Consider the following 24,443-nt stretch of genomic DNA (forward strand, 5'->3'; position numbering starts at 1 on the left):
AATTCAATTTTTAAAATAAAGTACGTGTAGAACAGGTCACACATTTCTTGATTTTGTTTTAGCAGACATAAATCTGTGTGTGTGTGTGTGTGTGTGTGTGTGTGTGTGTGTATAAAAATACTTTCCAACTGTATTCCAGTCAATACCCAGAGAATTTAATTTTCTGAGGACAATGAAATTTCAAACATTGATAAGGGAAATTATATGGCAAGGTATGTACTTCATTAATATTTGTGGTATTTCATAACTATACTCATGTATGTGCCTTTAATACATGCTTTTCTATAAAAACTACTTTGTACCTTTTAATGTGTAACCCATCTTTTATCATTATTTTAGGCAACCACTTAAAGTTCCTCAAATCATAAATGTATTTTTTGAAATAGAAAACTGTGTTTTAACTTAGATTATTTATTATGTAATTTGATGAAAATATTTATATATTTTATATTTTTAATTTTATTTATTTATTATCTTTGGCTGCGTTGTGTCTTCGTTCCTGCGTGCGGGCTTCTAGTTGCGCCGAGCAGTGGCTACTCTTCGTTGTGGTGCGCAGGCTTCTCATTGCGGTAGCTTCTTTTGTTGCGGAGCATGGGCTCTAGGCATGTGGGCTTCAGTAGTTGTGGCATGCGGGCTTCAGTAGTTGTGGCTCGTGGGCTCTAGAGCGCAGGCTCAGTAGTTGGGGTGCATGGGCTTAGTTGCTCCTTGACATGTGGGATCTTCCCAGACCAGGGCTCAAACCCGTGTCCCCTGCATTGGCAGGTGGATTCTTAACCACTGCCCCACCAGGGAAGCCCTGTATTTATTTTTCTAGCATTCTTGCTACTTTTATCATAAGTACATGACAACAGAAAATTAAAAAAATCATTTCATATATATCATAAATAATTTGTTTGTAATTTTCTTATTCTCAATTAAATATACTCACTCCAATTATATGATTAGAAATTTAGTAAAGTCTAAAATTCTTTAAACATAGTTGATTAAACATATAGATTTAACTCCATTTCCTCAGGAAACTTCACCAAAATGAGTAAGAGAATATAGAAGGTTTACACTAACAAGGGCAAAGTAAGGGAGAAGAAAATACATCACGTGAGACAGGTCAACATGTCAACAAAATTGCAGAAAATGAAAATCAAATGGAGAAGTGGTAGCTCACTTAGCAATGGAACGTGGTATGACTACCTGTAGGAAGAGAAGCTACTTTCACTTTGTACTGTTCTGTTGGGTAAATACCAAGGAGTGGAATTGTCAGAAGATATGTGTATGTTCCTCTATAGTAGATACTGCCAAATAGTCCCCCAAAGGGGTAGCATCACTTTCAACTAAAATATAGAATCACTGTAGATCTTCTTTATCCATTCATCTGTTGATGCACACAGATTTTTTCCATATCTTGGCTATTGAGAATAATGCTGTAATGGACATGGGAGTGCAGATAAGTTTTTCATATCCTGTTTTTATTTCCTTTGGATGTATACCCAGAAACAGATTGCTGGGTCACATGGTAGCTCTATTTTTAATTTTCCGAGGAACATCCATACAGTTTTCCATATTGGCTGCACCAATTTGCATTCCCACCAGCAGTACACAAGGGTTCCCTTTTCTTTACATCCTTGCCATCATGTATCTCTTGTCTTCTTGGTAATTGCCATTCTAACACTTGTGAGGTGATATATCCTTGTGGTTTTCATTTACATTTCCCTGATGACTAGTGATATTGAGCATCTTTTCATGTACCTGTTGGACATTTGTATGTCTTCTTTAAAGAAATGTCTGTTCAGTTCCTCTGCCTATTTTATATTTAACTGTACGTTTTTGATTGTTGTTGCTATTGTTGTTACTGAGTTGTGTGAGTTCTTTATATATTTTATATTTATCAAATATATCAGATATATGGTTTGCAAATATTTTGCCCCATTCTATAGGTTGCCTTTTCATTATTTTTATTGTTATTTTGCTGTGCTGAAGCTCTTTAGTTTGATGTAGTCCCACTGTTTATTTTTGGTTTCGTTGCTGGTGCTTTTGCTGTCATATTCTAAAAAAATCATTGCCAACACCTATATCAAGGAGCTTTTCCACTATGCTTTCTTCTAGAAGTTTTACAGTTTCAGGTTTTATGTTTAAGTTTCTAATTCATTTTGAGTTAATTTTTGTGAGTGGTGTCTGGTCAAGTCCAAGTTCACTTTTCTGTATGTTGTTATCCATCATTTATTGAAGAGACTATCCTTTTGCCATTGAGTATTTTTAGCTCCCTTGAAATATATATTTGATTGTTTATGTAGGAGTTTATTTTGGAGCCCTCTATTCTGTTCTACTGGCCTATGTGTGTATTTTTATGCTGGTACCATACTGTTTCAATTCATATAACTTTGTAGTATAGTTTGAAATCAGGAAGTGTGATGCCTCTAGCATTGTTATTCTTTCTCAGAATTGCTTTGGCTATCGGGGTCTTTTGTGATCCATTAAATTTTAGGATTGTTTTTTATATTTCTATGAAAAATGCCATTGGAATTTTGATAGGGATTGCATTGAATCTTTAGTTGCTTTCACATAGTGTGGACAATTTAACAATATTAATTCTTCAAATCCATGAACATGGGATATCTTTCCATTTTTTTTGTATTCTCTTCAATTTCTTTATCAAAATATTGCAGTTTTCTTTGTACAGGTCTTTCACTTCCTTGATTAAATTTATGCCTAAGTATTTTACTGTTTTTTATGCTATTGTGAATGTGACTTTTACGCACATCATTAGAAAATTGATACAAAAATATATATAACAAAAATGACAAACATAAAATTAATATTGCTAATAAATAGCACTTATATTGAGTTGGCCAAAAAGTTCATTTAGGTTTTTCTGTAAGATGTTATGGAAAAACCTGAATGAACTTTTTGGTCAACCCAATAAATTAATAGAAGATAAGCAACCAATAGAAAAAGAACAAAGGATATAAAAGGCAATTCAGCGGGTAAGATGGCGGAAGAGTAAGATGCGGAGATCACCGTCCTCCCCACGGATACACCAGAAATACAGCTACACGTGGAACAACTCCTACAGAACACCTACTGAACGCTGACAGAACACCCCAGACCTCCCAAAAGGCAAGAAACTCCCCACATACCTGGGTAGGGCAAAGCGGAGAGATTCCCGCACAGAGGATTGGTGCCGAGTGGCACTCACCAGGCCGAGAGGCTTGTCTGCCCGCCCCGGCGGTGCTGGAAGCTGAGGCTCGGGCTTTGGTCAGAGCGCAGGGAGAGGACTGGGGCTGGCGGCGAGAACTCAGCCTGAAGGGGGCAAATGAGCCACAGCTAGCCAGCAGGGAGTCCGGGAAAACTCTGGAGCTGCCGAAGAGGCAAGAGAATTTTTCTTCTCTCTTGGTTTCCTGGTGTGCGAGGAGAGGGGATTAAGAGCGCTGCTTAAGGGAGCTCCAGAGACGGGCGCGAGTCACGACCGAAAGCGCAGAGCCCAGTGACGGGCGTGGGACGCTGGGGCTGCTGCTGCCGCCGCCAAGAAGCCTGTGTGCGAGCACAGGTCACTGTCCACACCGCCCTTCCGGGAGCCTGTGCAGCCTGCCACTGCCGGGGTCCCGGGATCCAGGGGCGGCTTCCCTGGGAGAACGCACGGCGCGCCTCAGGCTGGTGCAACGTCACGCCGACCTCTGCCGCTGCAGGCTTGCCCCGCACTCCGTGCCCCTCCCTCCCGCCCGGCCTGAGTGAGCCAGAGCCCCCGAAGAGGCTGCTCCTTTAACCCTGTCCTGTCTGAGCGAAGAACAGATGCCCTCCAGCGACCTACACGCAGAGGCGGGGCCAAATCCAAAGCTGAGACCCAGGAGCTGTGAGAACAAAGAAGAGAAAGGGAAACCTCTCCCAGCAGCCTCAGAAGCAGCGGATTAAAGCTCCACAATCAACTTGATGTACCCTGCATCTGTGGAATACATGAATAGACAACAAATCATCCCAAATTGAGGAGCCAGGAGTCAGTGCTGTGCCTCTGAGGTGAGAGAGCCAACTTCAGGACACTGGTCCACAAGAGACCTCCCAGCTCCACATAATATCAAACGGCGAAAATCTTCCAGAGATCTCCATCTCAACACCAGCACCCAGCTTCACTCAACGACCAGCAAGCTACAGTGCTGGACACCCTATGCCAAACAACTAGCAAGACAGGAACACAACGCCACCCATTAGCAGAGAGGTGGCCTAAAATCATAAAAAGTCCGCAGACACCCCAAAACACACCACCAGACGTGGACCTGCCCACCAGAAAGACAAGATCCAGCCTCACCCACCAGAACACAGGCACTAGTCCCCTCCACCAGGAAGCCTACACAGACCACTAAACCAAACTTAGCCACTGGGGACAGACACCAAAAACAACGGGAACTACGAACCTGCAGCCTGCAAAAAGGAGACCCCAAACACAGTAACATAAGCAAAATGAGAAGACAGAAAAACACACAGCAGGAGAAGGAGCAAGATAAAAACCCACCAGACCTAACAAATGAAGAGGTAATAGGCAGTCTACCTGAAAAAGATTTCAAAATAATGATGGTAAAGATGATCCAAGATTCTATTTCCCAGAACCAAAATCTTGGAAATAGAATAGACAAAATGCAAGAAACAGTTAACAAGGACCTAGAAGAACTAAAGATGAATCAAGCATCGATTAAAAACACAATAAATGAAATAAAAAATACTCTAGATGGGATCAATAGCAGAATAACTGAGGCAGAAGAACGGATAAGTGAGGTGGAAGATAAAATAGTGGAAATAACTGCTGCAGAGAAAAATAAAGAAAAAAGAATGAAAAGGACAGAGGACAGTCTCAGAGACCTCTGGGACAACATTAAACGCACCAACATTCGAATTATAGGGGTTCCAGAAGAAGAGAAAAAGAAAGTGACTGAGAAAATATTTGAAGAGATTATAGTTGAAAACTTCCCTAATATGGGAAAGGAAATAGTTAATCAAGTCCAGGAGGCACAGAGAGTCCCATACAGAATAAATCCAAGGAGAAATACGCCAAGACACATATTAATCAAACTGTCAAAAATTAAACACAAAGAAATCATACTAAAAGCAGCAAGGCAAAAACAACAAATAACACACAAGGGAATCCCCATCAGGATAACAGCTGATCTCTCAGCAGAAACTCTACAAACCAGAAGGGAGTGGCAGGACATAATTAAAGTGATGAAGGAGAAAAACCTGCAACCAAGATTACTCTACCCAGCAAGGATCTCATTCAGATTTGATGGAGAAATTAAAACGTTTACAGACAAGCAAAAGCTGAGAGAGTTCAGCACCACCAAACCAGCTTCACAGCAAATGCTAAAGGATATTCTCTAGTCAAGAGACACAAGAGAAGGAAAAGACCTAGAATAACGAACCCAAAACAATTAAGAAAATGGGAATAGGAACATACATATCGATAATTACCTTAAATGTAAATGGACTAAATGCTCCCACCAAAAGACACAGATTGGCTGAATGGATACAAAAACAAGACCCATATATATGCTGTCTACAAGAGACCCACTTCAGACCTAGAGACACATACAGACTGAAAGTAAGGGGATGGAAAAAGATATTCCATGCAAATGGAAACCAAAAGAAAGCTGGGGTAGCAATTCTCATATCAGACAAAATAGACTTTAAAATAAAGACTACTAGAAGAGACAAAGAAGGACACTACATAATGATCAAGGGATCGATCCAAGAAGAAGATACAACAATTGTAAATATTTATGCACCAAACATAGGAGCACCTCAATACATAAGGCAAATACTAACAGCCATAAAAGGAGAAATCGACAGTAACACACTCATAGTAGGGGACTTTAACACCCCACTTTCACCAATGGACAGATCATCCAAAATGAAAATAAATAAGGAAACACAAGCTTTAAATGATATATTAAACAAGATGGACTTAATTGATATTTATAGGACAATCCATCCAAAAACAACAGAATACACATTTCTCTCAAGTGCTCATGGAACATTCTCCAGGATAGATCATATCTTGGGTCACAAATCAAGCCTTGGTAAATTTAAGAAAATTGAAATTGTATCAAGTATCTTTTCCGACCAGAATGCTATGAGACTAGATATCAATTACAGGAAAAGAGCTGTAAAAAATGCACACACATGGAGGCTAAACAATACACTACTTAATAACAAAGTGATCACTGAAGAAATCAAAGAGGAAATTAAAAAATACCTAGAAACAAATGACAATGGAGACACGACGACCCAAAACCTATGGGATGCAGCAAAAGCAGTTCTAAGAGGGAAGTTTATAGCAATACAATCCCACCTTAAGAAACAGGAAACATCTCGAATAAACAACCTAACCTTGCACCTAAAGCAATTAGAGAAAGAAGAACAAAAACATCCCAAAGTTAGCAGAAGGAAAGAAATCATAAAGATCAGATCAGAAATAAATGAAAAAGAAATGAAGGAAACGATAGCAAAGATCAATAAAACTAAAAGCTGGTTCTTTGAGAAGATAAACAAAATTGATAAACCATTAGCCAGACTCATCAAGAAAAAAAGGGAGAAGACTCAAATCAATAGAATTAGAAATGAAAAAGGAGAAATAACAACTGACACTGCAGAAATACAAAAGATCATGAGAGATTACTACAAGCAACTCTATGCCAATAAAATGGACAACCTGGAAGAAATGGACAAATTCTTAGAAATGCACAACCTGCCAAGACTGAATCAGGAAGTAATAGAAAATATGAACAGACCAATCACAAGCACTGAAATTGAAACTGTGATAAAAAATCTTCCAACAAACAAAAGCCCAGGACCAGATGGCTTCACAGGTGAATTCTATCAAGCATTTAGAGAAGAGCTAACACCTATCCTTCTCAAACTCTTCCAAAATATAGCAGAGGGAGGAACACTCCCAAACTCATTCTACGAGGCCACCATCACCTTGATACCAAAACCAGGCAAGGATGTCACAAAGGAAGAAAACTACAGGCCAATATCACTGATGAACATAGATGCAAAAATCCTCAACAAAATACTAGCAAACAGAATCCAACAGCACATTAAAAGGATCATACACCATGATCAAGTGGGGTTTATTCCAGGAATGCAAGGATTCTTCAATATACGCAAATCAATCAACGTGATACACCATATTAACAAATTGAAGGAGAAAAACCATATGATCATCTCAATAGACGCAGAGAAAGCTTTCGACAAAATTCAACACCCATTTATGATAAAAACCCTGCAGAAAGTAGGCATAGAGGGAACTTTCCTCAACATAATAAAGGCCATATATGACAAACCCACAGCCAGCATCGTCCTCAATGGTGAAAAACTGAAACCATTTCCACTAAGATCAGGAACAAGACAAGGTTGCCCACTCTCACCACTCTTATTCAACATAGTTTTGGAAGTTTTAGCCACAGCAATCAGAGAAGAAAAGGAAATAAAAGGAATCCAAATGGGAAAAGAAGAAGTAAAGCTGTCACTGTTTGCAGATGACATGATACTATACATAGAGAATCCTAAAGATGCTACCAGAAAACTACTAGAGCTAATCAATGAATTTGGTAAAGTTGCAGGATACAAAATTAATGCACAGAAATCTCTGGCATTCCTATATACTAATGATGAAAAATCTGAAAGTGAAATCAAGGAAACACTCCCATTTACCATTGCAACAAAAAGAATAAAATATCTAGGAATAAACCTACCTAAGGAGACAAAAGACCTGTATGCAGAAAATTATAAGACACTGATGAAAGAAATTAAAGATGATACAAATAGATGGAGAGATGTACCATGTTCTTGGATTGGAAGAATCAACATTGTGAAAATGACTCTACTACCCAAAGCAATCTACAGATTCAATGCAATCCCTATCAAACTACCACTGGCATTTTTCACAGAACTAGAGCAAAAAATTTCACAATTTGTATGGAAACACAAAAGACCCCGAATAGGCAAAGCAATCTTGAGAACGAAAAATGGAGCTGGAGGAATCAGGCTCCCTGACTTCAGACTATACTACAAAGCTACAGTATTCAAGACAGTATGGTACTGGCACAAAAACAGAAAGATAGATCAATGGAACAGGATAGAAAGCCCAGAGATAAACCCACGGACATATGGTCACCTTATCTTTGATAAAGGAGGCAGGAATGTACAGTGGAGAAAGGACAGTCTCTTCAATAAGTGGTGCTGGGAAAACTGGATAGGGACATGTAAAAGTATGAGATTAGATCACTCCCTAACACCATACACAAAAATAAGCTCAAAATGGATTAAAGACCTAAATGTAAGGCCAGACACTATCAAACTCTTAGAGGAAAACATAGGCAGAACACTCCATGACATAAATCACAGCAAGATCCTTTTGGACCCACCTCCTAGAGAAATGGAAATAAAGACAAAAATAAACACATGGGACCTAATGAAACTTCAAAGCTTTTGCACAGCAAAGGAAACCATAAACAAGACCAAAAGACAACCCTCAGAATGGGAGAAAATATTTGTAAATGAAGCAACTGACAAAGGATTAATCTCCAAAATTTATAAGCAGCTCATGCAGCTCAATAACAAAAAAACAAACAACCCAATCCAAAAATGGGCAGAAGACCTAAATAGACATGTCTCCACAGAAGGTATACAGACTGCCAACAAACACATGAAAGGATGCTCAACATCTTTGCTCATTAGAGAAATGCAAATCAAAACTACAATGAGATATCATCTCACACCAGTCAGAATGGCCATCATCAAAAAATCTAGAAACAATAAATGCTGGAGAGGGTGTGGAAAAAAAGGAACACTCTTGCACTGCTGGTGGGAATGTGAATTGGTACAGCCACTGTGGAGAACGGTATGGAGGTTCCTTAAAAAAACTACAAATAGAGCTACCATATGACCCAGCAATCCCACTACTGGGCATATACCCTGAGAAAACCATAATTCAAAAAGAGACATGTACCAAAATGTTCATAGCAGCCCTATTTACAATAGCCCGGAGATGGAAACAACCTAAGTGTCCATCATCAGATGAATCGGTAAAGAAGATGTGGCACATGTATACAATGGAATATTACTCAGCCATAAAAAGAAATGAAATTGAGCTATTTGTAATGAGGTGGATGGACCTAGAGTCTGTCATACAGAGTGAAGTAAGTCAGAAAGAGAAAGACAAATACTGTATGCTGACACATATATATGGAATTTAAGAAAAAAAAATGTCATGAAGAACATAGGGGTAAGACAGGAATAAAGACACAGACCTACTAGAGAATGGACTTGAGGATATGGGGAGGGGGAAGGGTAAGCTGTGACAAAGTGAAAGAGTGGCATGGACATATATACACTACCAAACGTAAGGTAGATAGCTAGTGGGAAGCAGCCGCATAGCACAGGGAGATGAGCTCGGTGCTTTGTGACCGCCTGGAGGGGTGGGATAGGGAGGGTGGGAGGGAGACGCAAAAGGGAGGGGATATGGGAACATATGTATATGTATAGCTGATTAAATTTGTTATAAAGCAAAAAATAAAAAAAATAAAAATAAATAAATAAGTAATAAAAGGATGTCTGTAGAAAAGAAAAAAATAAAAATAAAAAAATAAAAGGCAATTCATAGAAAAGTATAAACAAATGACCAATAAAAATATGAAAAAAATGTGGAGCATTAGTGGCAATTAGGAAACTTCAATTAAAGTAACAATATTTAACTCCACATATTGTCAAAAGGTAAAAGAGTGACTAAGATTAATTATAGGGATTAGCAGGGTGAAAGGTTAGGGTGCTCACTTACATTATTGTGCATTTTAGAAATGTTTAGGAATGTAACGTGGAAATATGTGTTAAAACAAATAATAAAGATACCCTGGCCCAGAGTGTCTATTCTTGGGGACTGAAATATAAATATCATCATGGGGATATTTACTGCAGCATAGTTTATAAAGTATTTCTTCCAAGTGGGAGATTGTTGACACATATACTACAGATACATCACAGTGACTTAACTACAACCATTGACCTGGAGAGATTTCCATGTTATAATTGATAATTGATGAAAACAATCTAAAGTTTATTGATATTAGCTCAATATTGAAAAATCAATAACACTAAATCCTTCTGTTCATAAATATGTAAACATATATCTACACAGCAGTGTGTCGACATTTTAGGAAAATGATATTTGAAGAGGAAAGAAGGAAGAAAAGGTGGAAATAAGCCAGATTTCTAAATGACATTTTAAAGTAAATGTTCATACAAAAAGAACATACATGTTATTATCTCATATATATATCTATATGTATATGTTGTCATGAATGTTTTGAATATAGAAATATAGAGAAATTGAGAGGTAGTAAAATGAAGGTTTAATCTGAAGGTCGATATCTGAATAGCTTCTTCTAAAAGAAAACATTAGAAACCACTGAATCAGATAATATTTTACTTTCCATCTGCAGTATTGATATATGTTGGGAAACATTCTTATTTTGGGTGGTTTGTTTTTTGGAAATGAAGTTCACATACCCTATAAACAGAGAAATAAGGAAGTCGTAGAGAAAGAAGGGATGTATAAGAAAGTAATTTAAAAGTTCTCAAGACGTAGGGACTGATATCCCATTTTTAACAAATACAAAAAAAATGTAAAAGTACTAACTAAAAGATATATAGCATGTTCATTCCATTTACAGAATTATAGTAATCTCATATTAGACATCAGTGAATTAATCACTTATTTATTCACTCATTCAACTTTTCAGGCATTTATAAAAACTTAAATATATACTCAAAATATTCTAAAGCATTGTAGGTATAAGAATGGTAAGGCCCATGTCTGGCTTGTGGCAGTTACAAGAAGTTGAGGTGATAGCATGATCAAGTAGTTGTATAATATGATTCAGGCTAAAAACAGAGGTGCATGCTATATACCATTAATGTGTGCTATATAAGAAGAATGTTACTGCCTACAATAGTGGTTTTCTAACATTTTAACATCATCCTTAATGTTTAAATGAAATTGTAGACTAAACCCTAATATTAAAATAAGGTAGTAATTTAAGAATCCAAATATATTTTATAAGTTCAAAATTTTAAGGTTTTCAAGGGCAATTTTGAGTTAACAAGCATTTGAAATCAGGGATAGACTTGAGAGTTGCTGCAACAATATCCAATTTGTATTTGTAGTTTTGCAGTAGGCAAAAAAAAAAAAAAATCACATGGATAGTAATTCCAATTGGAAAGATTTTGTTTCAATTGGAATATTAAAATAATCATTCTTGAGTTGTAGTTGAATCAGTTTCAAGATTTTTACTACCTGCTTCCATCCCTTACTTAGAGTAATGCAACAAGCCAAAAAAAATCTATGAATTTGTAGTGAGATGCCATGATCAGAACGTGCACTGAGTAGACATGCATTATCTTCTGCAGGAATTTAATTAACAGAGTACTCACATGCTGTCCAATTCAATAAAACAAATAAGTACCAAGCACGAACTTTATGACAAGCACTGTGCCAATCTGTCCTTTTGGCACTTACAGCCATTAAACAAATAACTGCCAAGGGATTACTAACATGGAAAAGGCACAGGTGCTTAGAAAAACTAGTTTAGGGAGTCAGGTAGAGCTTTCTAAAAGAAGTGAGACTTGAAAGATGACTCAGAGTCAGCAAGATGAATGGGTCATAGGGTGGGGATAGAGAGAACAGATTTTTCAACAGAGGAAAAGGCTCAAAGCAGAACAAAGAGCATAGTAAACTCAGAAATTAACAGAGTCCCTCAGCAATTCATTCATTCATTCATTCATTCATTTACCAAATACTCATTGAGGGCCAAGTAATGCCTGATACTGTTCTAGGCCCTGGAGACACTTCAGTAAACAAAACAGACAAAAAAAAAAAAATCTCTGCCCTCATAGAGCATACATTTTAAGGGGAAATGGCTTAAAAAATTAAACTTATTGAGTGTCAGATGTTGTTAAGTTCTTTGAAGACAGGAATAAGAATGGAGAGTAATATGGATTACTCAGGTAGGATGTAGCAGGAGTTGCAATATAAAAAGGGGAATCGGGGAAGGCTGTATCAATACAGTAATGTTTGAATAAAGACCTGATGTAAGGGAGGGAGAAAACCATACAGACAGCTGGATAAGAGCAAATACTAAAGGCCCAATGGCAGGAGAATGCTTTGGATGCCCAAGATTCTGAAGGAGGCCAGTGTGGCTGGAGCAGACTACTTGATACAAAAGAAGAGGTAGAAGATGCAAAGCAGGGTCACAGGGAATGGATGGGGAGCAAAATCATGCAATGCTTGGTAGGCAATTAATAGGGCAGTTGGCTTTACTCTAGGAGAACGGAAAGCCATCGGAAGGCCCAGAGCCCAGTGATAAAATGATCTGATATATTTTCTAAGATCACTGCTTGCTGAGTTGAGAATAGACAGTAGAAGGGCAAAGCCTTAACAGAGGGAGTTTGAGAGGGGAGCAGCTTTATCTGATGTGGTTGGAACTGTAGGCAGGCTGAAGCCATGGGTGAACTGTAGGCAAGCCATGGGTGAACTTGTAATCCAAGGTAAATATTTTAAACTTTAATGTAAAGATGATGGGAAGTCATCAAAGTTTTTTATACAAGGGGATGTAATGAACAGATTTCTGTGTTCAAAATTGCACTATCCAATATGGTAGCCACTAGCCAGCCACATGAGGTTATTGCATGCTTGAAATGTGGCTAGTTTTAATTAGAATGTGCTCTAAATATAAAATATGTATTAGATTTCAAATACTTTTTTCCTTCCTGAATATATAAGCAGAAGCCTTACTCATAGATTCATAATTGTTAAATTAAGATTCTTGTTTATTTTTACACAGAACATTTTGTGAAAATGTGTTGAGTTAAAATACATAGCTTGTTAAAATATTTTTTAACATAATATTTGTCACTGGAAAATTACACTTCTTTTATTTTGTATAACAGTTTTAATTTAGAAAGTGGCCAGCAGTCATTTCTTTGAGACTAGAAACAATTAAGCCTCCCACCATTCAGGACCCCGGATGTGTAACTTATCATAGGATCCTTTTTTGTAGGTCTTCCATTCCTATGAAAATGTTCAGTGAAAATCACAACATGGATTTAAGTGAATACAAAATGAGGTTCAGTGAAACATTTGATAGCATAACTTTAGTCACTTACATTTCATTTTCATTATGTTTTGTGAAAATTTAGCCAGTAGCCTACAGTTTTCATGATTTTTGTCATATGTGCATAACAAATATACCTTATTTACTTGATATTTTGTCTACCCACCTTTAAACTTAAATTTTTAAATGAATTTATTTCAATATAATAAATATAAAATTGTTTGCCACAGAAAAATAAAAAATGCTCTTGATAAAAATGAAGCAGTGTTATCAAACTATAGCTATGTCCTGCTACAATCTCTGAGTCTAAGGCCAGGTGTCATTTTGTTCAAAAAATATTTAGCCAGTAAGGAAGATGTTAAAGATATACCCACACTACCCTGGGACTTTCTCCTTAAATACTCAGAAGAGCTGAGAGAGAAATGGAATGGAAATCAATTTTAAAGAGTGTGATTCAATGTTATTTAATGCCATCTCCCAGAGCTACACAATCGTCTCCCTAATGTGGGCAGCCCCATACTTTGGTAAGCACTGTTATTTTGCATATCTGTGTTTCAAGTATGCCTTTTTGAAGTAGCAACCTCAGCTAAAATATGAAGTCCCCATTGGGTAACTTATTTTGAATTACTAATTTCATTCATTAATATTAGCATGTATTTATTGACTTTTCTGTGTATGTGTGAACTGAACTCTGACATCCAAAGTGTGTATAAGTTAAAATATGTTATACACGTACAAATAAAATAACTCAAGTGATAATAAAAAATATTGTTTTTCCTATGTTCACAGCTTGCAGACCAGGATTCTATAAAGCATTTGCTGGCAACACAAAGTGTTCTAAATGTCCTCCACACAGTTTAACCTACATGGAAGCAACTTCTGTCTGTCAGTGTGAAAAGGGTTACTTTCGAGCTGAACAGGACCCACCTTCCATGGCATGTACCAGTAAGTCTGTCCATTTTGCATTTGAAAATCCTGTTTCCAACCCTTTTGGTCTTTTTATTCTAAATTTTTTTTAAAAAGTGACTATACAAAATCATATGCCATCAAGGCTATTTGTCTTTGATAATAGTCAAGGAAAAAGTTCCTCTGTCTTTCTTAGCATAATTGCTTTTCAGCTGCTTGCAAAGAACGTATTTATTCCTCAAAAATCACGTTGATCACCGACATGCATATACCAACCTTGATTTGGAGGCCCTGCGAATTTTTCCTAGGCATAATCTGTCCTTAGGAAGTTAAAGCAGTTTAAGGCTTTTTGAAGCTCTATAAGCAAAACTTCTGTTTTTTGTTTCAAACTTTTGAGGGCACATCAGTTTGGGACCATCAAGTTTGCTGTGTGTGGGAGCTTCAATATGGAACTTTGAAAGTCATTGTGCTATTGTTATATAGTATTGTTATATAGAAAAGTTCGAGTTTTCCTTGACATTTGTCTTTAAAGGAAGATATTTTTGAGTTTGTCCACATTGCACCTCTCACTTTCTCTCTAATTTTGGGGTTGGAACCAATAGAATATTAAATCTAAATGTGAAGGTCATTTTAATGCATGCACCAAGAATTTTAAATTATTTGTATTCTCCTATTATTAAAGTATCATAAATTATCTACACTATAAAAATAAAAGTGAATATATTAATGCATTGCTAAGGTATGCAAAAGTAAAGTGTCACCTCTTAGTTATAAAAGTCTTGTTAAATACATCAATAAAATACAGTGAAAATTTGCCTTCTTGTTGATGATTTGGTGCCAAAATGTTGCTTATCTTATATAATTCTATAGGGGCAAAAATGGATTGAAAATTATGTAATGCCACATATTCCTTAGAGACAGTGGAGATGTTCCATTTCTTTTAACTGATGCAGCTTATAGATTTGTATACACTACTACAGACTTATAAAATATAAAATAGTTTTATAGAATACATTTAATAAAAATACAATACATTCATTAGTAGATGTAATTTTTGCTTTCTGACTGTAAGTGCTGAGTGACTACTTTCTTCAAAAAATTGTAGCCTGAGAAAGTGCTACCTAGATTTTTTTTTCTAGTAAGTTTATAAGTAGGAAAAGGAAAATTCTAAATATAATTTCTCACCTAATTGTGGAAATAGTTTTGAACAGGAAAAGAATTCTATTACTATTTATATGTAATCCTTTTTGCACAATTGCTGTATATTATTATATTATATTGTGGACAACATGCTCCAGCTTAGGTAGATGGTAGTGTTTCCAATGGCTACAGTTGTGCCAGGCAAGAATCCCTGAAAACCTACATCAGAAACTAAATGGACTTCCTAGGAGAGTGATAGAGAAGAATCTGCAAGTTTTGTTTTCTTAGAAGGTCATAAATAGACGATCGCCAAAATGAAGGAATAAATTGTTTCCCATCAATATAACCCTTCAATGAGGTGATAGAGTAGGTAGTTGGGGAGGTTTAGTTCTCTGGACTGAGAAACTATTAAGGAAATAAATATGGGATATAATAAGGTCTATGAACCTCAGTCATTGTTGAATCTGATATGTGTACTTATTAGCTTAACATTTTATGTTTCTCGGATTTTCTCTCTTTAAAAAAAACTTTTTATGCTTGGTATTGTAAGTTATGTTTGCAATTATGCTAGCCTGCTTTAACTGTGCTAAGTGGAAGCAGAGAAGTTTAATTCTGGTCATCGCTGAGCAGAGCTTTAGACAGGGAACAGCATGCTGTATTGCCATAGAGATTAAAAGAGAGAACTCCAAAGAAAGGTGAAAACTTTTGTCAGATCTCCCCTCGTCCAGCCACAGGAAAATCCCCTTTCAAGGCTTCTCTCTGCTACTTCCTTGAGGACTTCTTTTCCTTGTTTTAGCAAAAACTTAGCATGGTGTACTAGTAAGTTCACCATCTTTTAGAGTCAAATTATCTGAGTGTAAACCTTGGCTTTGGTACTTACTAGCTATGTAGCCTTGGGCAAATTATTTAGCCCTTTAACCTCTGTTGTGCCATTCTTAGTGTTAATAACAGTACCTACCTCATTCTGTTGTTATTTATAATGATTAAATAAGTTAATATTTGAAAAGTGCTAAGAATAATACCTGGCACATAGCAGCTGCTATATAATTGTTTGATACAGAAAGCTGTTCTCTCACAATTCATTTTGAAATAATATTTGATAAGTTAGTATTCAAGCTGTTAAATACTTTATGTCGATAGTATTATGCTGGGCTCACAGCTTCCATTATCTACATTCCTACAAATTGAAAGAAATAACGTACTGAATTTGTAAGACCTTTTCACAAAATATATTAAGTCCTCTACCTCTATGCATATCTAAGTAAAGTTTTATGAATTATACTCTGACTAGGTGGAGACCCTAGCAATTATTATAATATATGCAGAAAAAGCAAGGACCATAAACTCCAAAGCATCATGCTTCCTAAAAATTGAAAGATAAGATTGTTAGGGAAGAAAAACCAGGAAAATGGCAAGCCAGAGATCATTGAACAGTTAAAGTTAAGAGGACCAAGGTAACTTCACCAAGATACAGAACTTTTGAGGCCAAGGATCAAATAAGCAGTCAACCTTTCCGTTTTTCATTAACCGTAAACAATAGCCAAATTCTAATGGTTTTATTTATTTATTTATTTTATTATTATTATTATTTTTGCTGTACGCGGGCCTCTCACTGTTGTGGCCTCTCCCGTTGTGGAGCACAGGCTCTGGACGCGCAGGCTCAGCGGCCATGGCTCACAGGCCCAGCCGCTTCGCCGCATGTGGGATCTTCCCGGACCTGGGCACGAACCCGTGTCTCCTGTATCGGCAGGCGGACTCTCAACCACTGCGCCACCAGGGAAGCCCACTTTCTGCTGTTTTTGACTTAGCATTTGAAGCTATGCTTTCAGAGAATATTCCAGGCATTTAAAAGGAAGCTTTGTTTTTTTTAACTTGGTATCAGGGGCAGGGAGATTTTGAATGTTTGGGTTTAAAAGAAAATGGAGGACCAAAATATTGAAAATGACTAAGACATTTGGCTAGTAAATGGCCTAGTAGGGGAAGAGCTCCTAGATAGGTATTGTATGTAATCATATGAATGATTTGATTCTAAGGAACTCAGGAGATCTTTCCCTGCTCCTTAGCACTGTCATCAAAACAACAGCAACCCTTAAGTTTCTGGTACAACAAAGCATGTGACTTCACCATTAAGAGTTTTATAATTTCTTTGCATTTTCACTGTAGAGATAGGTATTTTTTTAAATTTCATAATCTTGAGGCATATAATATATATGATATAATCACATAAATATTTTCATTAAGATTTGATTTTTAGAGCAGTTTTAGGTTAAGAACAAAATTAAGAGAAAGTATAGAATTTTCCCATATACCTCCCTCCTCCCAACCCAGACATGCATAGCCTTCCCATTATCAACATCCTCCACCAGAATTGTACATTTGTTATATTTGATGAACCTGTATTAACACATCATAGTCACCCAAAGTCCATAGTTTACACTAGGGTTCACTATTGGTGTTGTACATTCTTTGGGTTTGGACAAAAGTGTAATGACATGTATCAATCATAATAGTATCATACACAGGATTTCCAGTGCCTTAAAATCCTCTGGGCCTATATTCATCCTTTCCTCCTACCAACCCATGGCAACCACTTATTTTTGTGCTGTATCCATATATATATATATATATATATATATATATATATATATATATATATATATATATATATATGTATATATGTATATATATGTATATATATATGTATATATATGTATGTATGTATATGTTATATAATTTTAATCATATAGTAGAAGATTTCAGATTGGCTTCTTTCACTTAGTAATAGGCAGTTAGGGTTCTTCCATGTCTTTTCAAGGCTGGATAGCTCATCTATTTTCAGTGCTTAATCATATTTCATTGTCTGGATATACCACAGTTTGTTTATCCATTTACCTACTAAAGTACAGCTTGATTATTTTCCAGTTTCAGCAATTATGAATAAACTGCTATAAACATGCATGTGCAGGTTTTTGGATGGACATAAGTTTTCATCTCCTTTGAGTAAATACCTAGGAGTGTGTTTGCTGAATCATACGGTAACAATATGTTTAATTCTGTAAGAAACCACCATACTGTACTATTCTGCATTCCTACAGTGTGTGAGAGTTCCTGTTGCTGCACATCCTCATCAGCATTTAATGTTATCAGTGTTCTGGATTTTGGTTATTTCTAATAGGTGTGTAATGGTACATCATTGTTGTTTCAATTTGCATTTTCTTGATGGTGTGATGCGGGGCATCTGTTCATATGCTTATTTGCCATCAGTATATCTTCTTTGATGAGGCGTACACATAAAGATTTTTAGGTGTTTCAAATGGCTACAGTTTAAAAAAAGATGTCTCATAATCAAAGCTAATCCCTCAAATATTGGCTGTGGAGGGGTGATCAAATCCTTCCATCTATTGGGCTGGGCTATTATTGTTAACTTCCTCTTTTGATTTTTTGTTTCCACTAACTCCTTCCTCACCACCTATAAGTGTACTCAAACTTCTATCATTAAATAATGTTCCCAGTCCAATAGTTGTTCTACCAAAACAAGTACCTTGAAAAAGCATTCTCCATCGGCTTGGCTACTTCTTCACACACTTTTAATTTACGTTTTACTCTACTACATTCAGATTTTTGCTCTTCACTCTCCTGCAATCATGTTTTTCTTTGTGTGAACTGTGTAAGAAAATAAACTGTGTAAGAAAAATTCACCAATGATCTTATTTGCTGTATTGTGTTAGAAACATTTTTGTCTAGTTATTCATGACATCTAATTGTTGATCTCTTCCTTTTTCTTGAAACTATTTGTTCTCTTTTATTCTAAGACTTTGCAATCTCCCCTTTACCCACTTAATTTTCTGAACATCGTGTTTGTTACCATAGATAGTTTCTCTTCTTTTGCTCACCTGTTAAATACTAATTTTTCTCATGCTCCTTTCTTAACTTTCTTGTCTCATCACATGTTCTTAATCGCATGACTTCAACTAGCACCTGTAAATAGATGATGCCTATATTTTTATCCATATCCCAATCTTCTCTCTTAAGGTCCAAAGTCACCTAGCCAACTCATTACGGGATCTGACAACCTGTGTGTCCCATAGAAACCTGCCCACATCTCAAATCTTGTATCATACCATACTCTCCTTGGTTATTAAACTCATGAACTTCCATGATGCTGTACTTGTTCTCATCCTTAATGTCAGCAATTTCCTCTACTCCAAGTGCTCTCCCTTTAGGTCCTCTTGTGGTTGTTTTCTTTTTGGCAGTCAGGCTCAAATGTCAATTCTTAGGACAGGCATTTCCTGATCACCTGTTCAAAAATAGAATCCCTTCCAGTTACTGTTTTCTATATCATATATTTTATTTTTTATGCATTATGTCACTCTTTGAAAATATCTGATTTATTTTTACACTCACTTCCTTGTTTATTGTCATTCTACCCATAGTAGATTACAAGGGGATCATGAATGTTCTTTCTTTACTGTGTCTCCAGCACTAATAATAGTACCTGGCAAATACTAGGCACAAAATAAATATTCGAAGAATGAATAAACTAATAATTTTAGCTCACCTACAAAAGTCAATTTTATTACTTCTTACCTCAGCCTGCTCATCCATCCCAGCTTGTTTCCATATCCTGGTGAATCCTCATCTACCCATGCATCCAAGCAAGAAAGCTTAGAATCATTACCCCTGTCCCTACCCTTGGCATGTCCAAGTAGTCACAAGGCTTGTCAGTTTTACTTCTTAATATTCCTTCTGTCCATTCCTTCATATCAACTCCTGGTCCTTTCCTTTTGGTTAAGGCCCTCAACTCTTTCTTGGGCTAATTTAATAATATTTTGGCAAGTCTCCTTCCTTTAGTCTTCCATCCCTCCAAATATTCCAAACTATTAGAAAATATTATTTTTAAACAAAAACAAAACCTTGATCATATTACCACTTCTTCTGCATAACATCTTTCAAAGCCCAACACCTATTTGCCAAAATTGTAAGAGGTCAATCCAAAAACATCCAAAGTCCATCCTTGTCCTCTTTCTCCATCTCTAATTTTAACTATATTAGGATCTCTCAAACAATCCTAATATCCAGTTATATCAGCAACATACATTGTTTTAAAAATCAAAAATCAATGTTTTTAAAACATTCATTGTGCTTCTCTTACATGAACTGCAAAGTATATTAAAGAAATTAAGAATAAGAAATTTAAAATGAAATGCTGAAGTGTTTTCTCTATTATCTTAATCTACTCCATAAACTCTTAATTTTATTTCATTTCTCAGGTGACTCATTAATGTATGTTCTGTGCTTTAAAGGTTGAGCCATGGAGGACACTCCAGGCGACCCTGCTGCCTGCCAAGAAGTCTGTTATCAAAATAACTGTCTAAGGATTTTCTAGGCCAGAAGGGAAAAGTGCTCACTAAGGTTGGAGAAACAAAGGACTATAGGAGTTACTAAGAAAGTACTTGTCAAGCAAGAAAGGCAGAGAGCATGAAAGGACTGAGAGAAATGAAGTGAGGGTCTAATATACGGATGCATAAAAAGTTAGACAAATGTAATTCCACAGTCATCGCATTTTCATTTTGATGTTTCTCATGTGTTTAAATCAATAGGAGGATTTTTTTTTTTTTTAGTTACTGAACAGGTGCTGGAAGATTAACACATTCAACACATATTTGTGCTGCTTACTTAGAAAAGTTCAAAACATAAAATGCAAATCATATATATGGGTACTACTTTTGCACATCATTAAGGATTTCACTTTTCTTGGTCGTCTAAATATGTAGTCAAGTACCTTAGTAAAATGGTTTCTTCCAATTTCATTCTTAATACATAGGCAAATACCATGTCTTTTTATCTTTATATTTGGTATACAGTGACAGTGGTTGGAACGAAAGTGTAAAAGTTGAATTTATTTTTGCTCTAAGGTTAACATTGTAAAACATGGCTTCTTTATTTCTGGAATGATTGGCCATTTAAGAAAGTCATTATTCTCTCACTCTTAACTTTGAATAGAACAAATATTGTGTTGAGATGCATCAGGAAAGGTGTTCTTCCCCGTTTCATCTGCCCTACTCAGGTCCTCCACTCTGGGTGGGTATAGGATGCTCCTATACAGATACCCCTGCTCTACTTGCTATCTTTTCTTTTTCTGCCCAATCGCTTTCATTTCACTTTCACTTCCTCTCTCTCTCTCTCTCTCTCTCTCTCTCTCTCTCTCTCTGTCTCTCTCTCTCTCTCTCCCTCCCCTAAGCTTCTTTTGCCTGGAAAAAAAAACATTCTGGTTCCTTGCTTTTCTGTCTCACAACTGAAAAAGCAAAAGCGCAGCTGATTGCTTAGGTGACTGATTGTAAACACAAGGTAGCAGCCACAATTTTACAGAAGCCAGAATGGGAGATATTGCATAAATGGATTTATTACCTTTAACAGGCTGTGTTATATTCTAGACTTGTTCTCATCATGGAAAATAACTCTAAATATTTACTTTATGTATGGCAGTGGTATATTTTTAAAATTAAAATGATCCTTATATTATAGGATACATACCTGTATGTAATGAATCCCAGTTTCCCTAATACAGATCACTGATGTACGATGTCACTTGAGCTTCATGGAGTTTCCTAAACATAAATATTTTAATTTTTATTTCAGGCAAGGTTCTTTTATCAAATTACCTGGGAGAGGTTCCTCCATAGGAAGCGATATTAAGTGGTTATTCTGCTGATTCTGAAGAATTGAATTACCACTTGCTACCAGGGCAAATCTGTTCTTGGCATCTTCAGTTGGAACTCAGAGAGAATTGTCCCATTTAATATCATCTACTTGTACAAAACAGACCACTTACCATGACTAATCCATAATTGGAAAAAGAACATTCATAATTATCCCTACGGTGCTATGCCTTTTGAGAAAGATTTATTAATTGGCTTTAATCTATTCATTTATTGCTTTGCTTTTCCCTCCCAAAATATGACAGTGGTTAGTCTCATCATATTTCTCTTATTTCTAATGAGTATTTAATTAAAAATAACTGACTCAGACACAGAAAGGGCTGTATGTAGGTGTGCAAGATTTTTTTCTTCATGATATTTAGTGAAACTGGATGATTTTTTACTCAAAACACCCAAGCGCAGGCTGCTCATGATTTCATTTGTGTTTTAGTGTGCTTTTATTATGAATGTGGTTTTGCCGTTTAACTCTTGACCTACACAATTATAGCATATTTCTGTAGTTTTTAGAATTAGTTATTCTATGGGTTTATATTGAAGATTTTTTCTGCATCGATGAAAATAGTTGCTAACTTTTTTTAAAAATTTTTCCAAGGTAAAATTATGTCCACGCTCTATGGCATAGAAATTTGGAGCCACAAATGCTTATTTTTCAAGTTTTGAGTGTCTATGGAACTGTATTTTGAGAAGCTTTTAATCCTTCCCAATGAGGTATGGGTGGCTGTCCATTTTGCTATGGGTTTTTATTAGTTAATACCAGTTTTCATAATATAAACATCCCCTTCCACTTCTTACATGATTTTCAAGTCACATGGTTCTCTCTTGAATCAGTAACACTGGATTCTTGCAAAGATTATAACCTTGAACTCTCTGCTCTCCAATATTTTTCAAAATTTGCACTATGTGAAAAATAATTCTTGGAGGGTTGCACAAAACTATGCATTCTATTCATCTTAGTTAAAGCACATACCACCTTTGGATCAAGCTAGACCAGAATAGACCTGTATACAAGAATACATATATTTCATTGCAATATATACATTTGGTAAGCACCAGTCACCTTTTCTATAAAACAGGGATATAATTAACTACCTTACAGGTTTATTATGATAATTGAATGAAATAAATCATGTGAAATATTAAGTACACTCCTTAGAACAAAAAAGTGCTAAAAAATTTTGTTTATATATTTTTGAATACATGCCTACAATGTATAAAAGTAGTCAGCTCTGCCTGAGGACAATGGGAAGGTGTCACAAAGGGGGTAAACACCTAAATCAGGACATGAAGGATGAGTAGGAATTTTCCACAGAGCAAAAAAAAGTAAGGGAACAGTATGTGCAAAAGCATTGAGATGCAGCAAAAGGGAGAAAGAGGCTAAGGGATGGGCCTAGTTATAAAGACAAATGTAGACGAGGTTGAGAGATTTAGATTTATTCTGGAAGTGAATGGTATTTAATCTATTAGATTTCTTTTTTTATTTTTGTTTCCTTTAACTATGAGTCTTAGAAATGAGGGAAAATGTAGCAAGAATTATCTAAGTCTTCATTCACGGTATTATGAAAACACTAATGGACAAGTCTTAATTTTAGACATCAATTTAGTTACTGAAATAAGTACAGTAATATTGAAAAAAATGAGAATATGTAGAATTCACAGGATTTGAAGTGCACGTGTTTCTGTATCTTGAGCAGTACTTATCTTGAAGGTTTAATTTTCAGTTACTCTTCCGTAAATATTTTTAAATGCTTTAAAGTAACATTATTAAAAGAAATTTGTTGTAGGAAGGCAATAAATTGCTCTCTAATTTGTGTGTTTTGAAAATTTGCATTTGACAGTACTCTCTAAGCAAAGCACTATAAAAAAAATCTCTTTTTCTATTTATAGGATGAATACATTGTGACAGAAAATATGGTAGAAAAAAAATCTAAACAAAAAGACCTAGGTATCCTCCTACCACTAATACATTTCATGACCTTGACATAATTATAAAACTTTCCTGGGCCTGATTTCTTTATCTGAATAAATTGATTTAGTTCCTTCCCTGTGGTGAGCTTGAAGCCCCAGTTCTATGGTTATTCATCATCCATTTCCAAATATACAAACATTTTATGAACAAAACATTGATAGAGCACATAGTGGTTTATATCTGAATACAAAATTTTGTTTACAGGGCTCCTATTGAATACCTTTTTCAAAGATTATATAGGAAGGATATTAGATTAATAACATAAAGTTAAAATTGATAGTGATAATGTAAAGAATGAAATGACTTTTAGAGTTTTAAATTATGTCTATATGCAGATCTGACAACTGATATTTTTAGTACATTATTAAAGTCTGGAGATGTACTTTTTCATTTATTCATATAATTTACTCCTTTGCAAAACATTTGCCTAAACATCTCTAGATGATTTTATATATATATATATATATATATATATATATATATATATATATATATATATATATTCTGATGTTCTCTTTGACATAGATAAACATAGACCTATTTTTCTCTCATTCGTAAACTCAG

The 24,443-nt window shown here is 35.8% G+C and overlaps 1 protein-coding gene across 2 annotated transcripts in view; it reads left to right on the forward strand.

Moving 5' to 3' along the window:
- EPHA6 (EPH receptor A6) overlaps positions 1 to 24,443 on the forward strand; it is an 856,224-nt gene that overhangs the window by 332,761 nt on the left and 499,020 nt on the right. For both annotated transcript variants that reach the window (XM_060098637.1, XM_060098638.1), the window contains exon 4: positions 13,938 to 14,093. In XM_060098637.1, the coding sequence (XP_059954620.1) occupies positions 13,938 to 14,093 (156 nt within the window). The remainder of the gene's footprint in view (positions 1 to 13,937; positions 14,094 to 24,443) is intronic.

Source organism: Mesoplodon densirostris, chromosome 5, assembly GCF_025265405.1.
Source record: "Mesoplodon densirostris isolate mMesDen1 chromosome 5, mMesDen1 primary haplotype, whole genome shotgun sequence".
Lineage (NCBI taxonomy): Eukaryota > Metazoa > Chordata > Mammalia > Artiodactyla > Ziphiidae > Mesoplodon > Mesoplodon densirostris.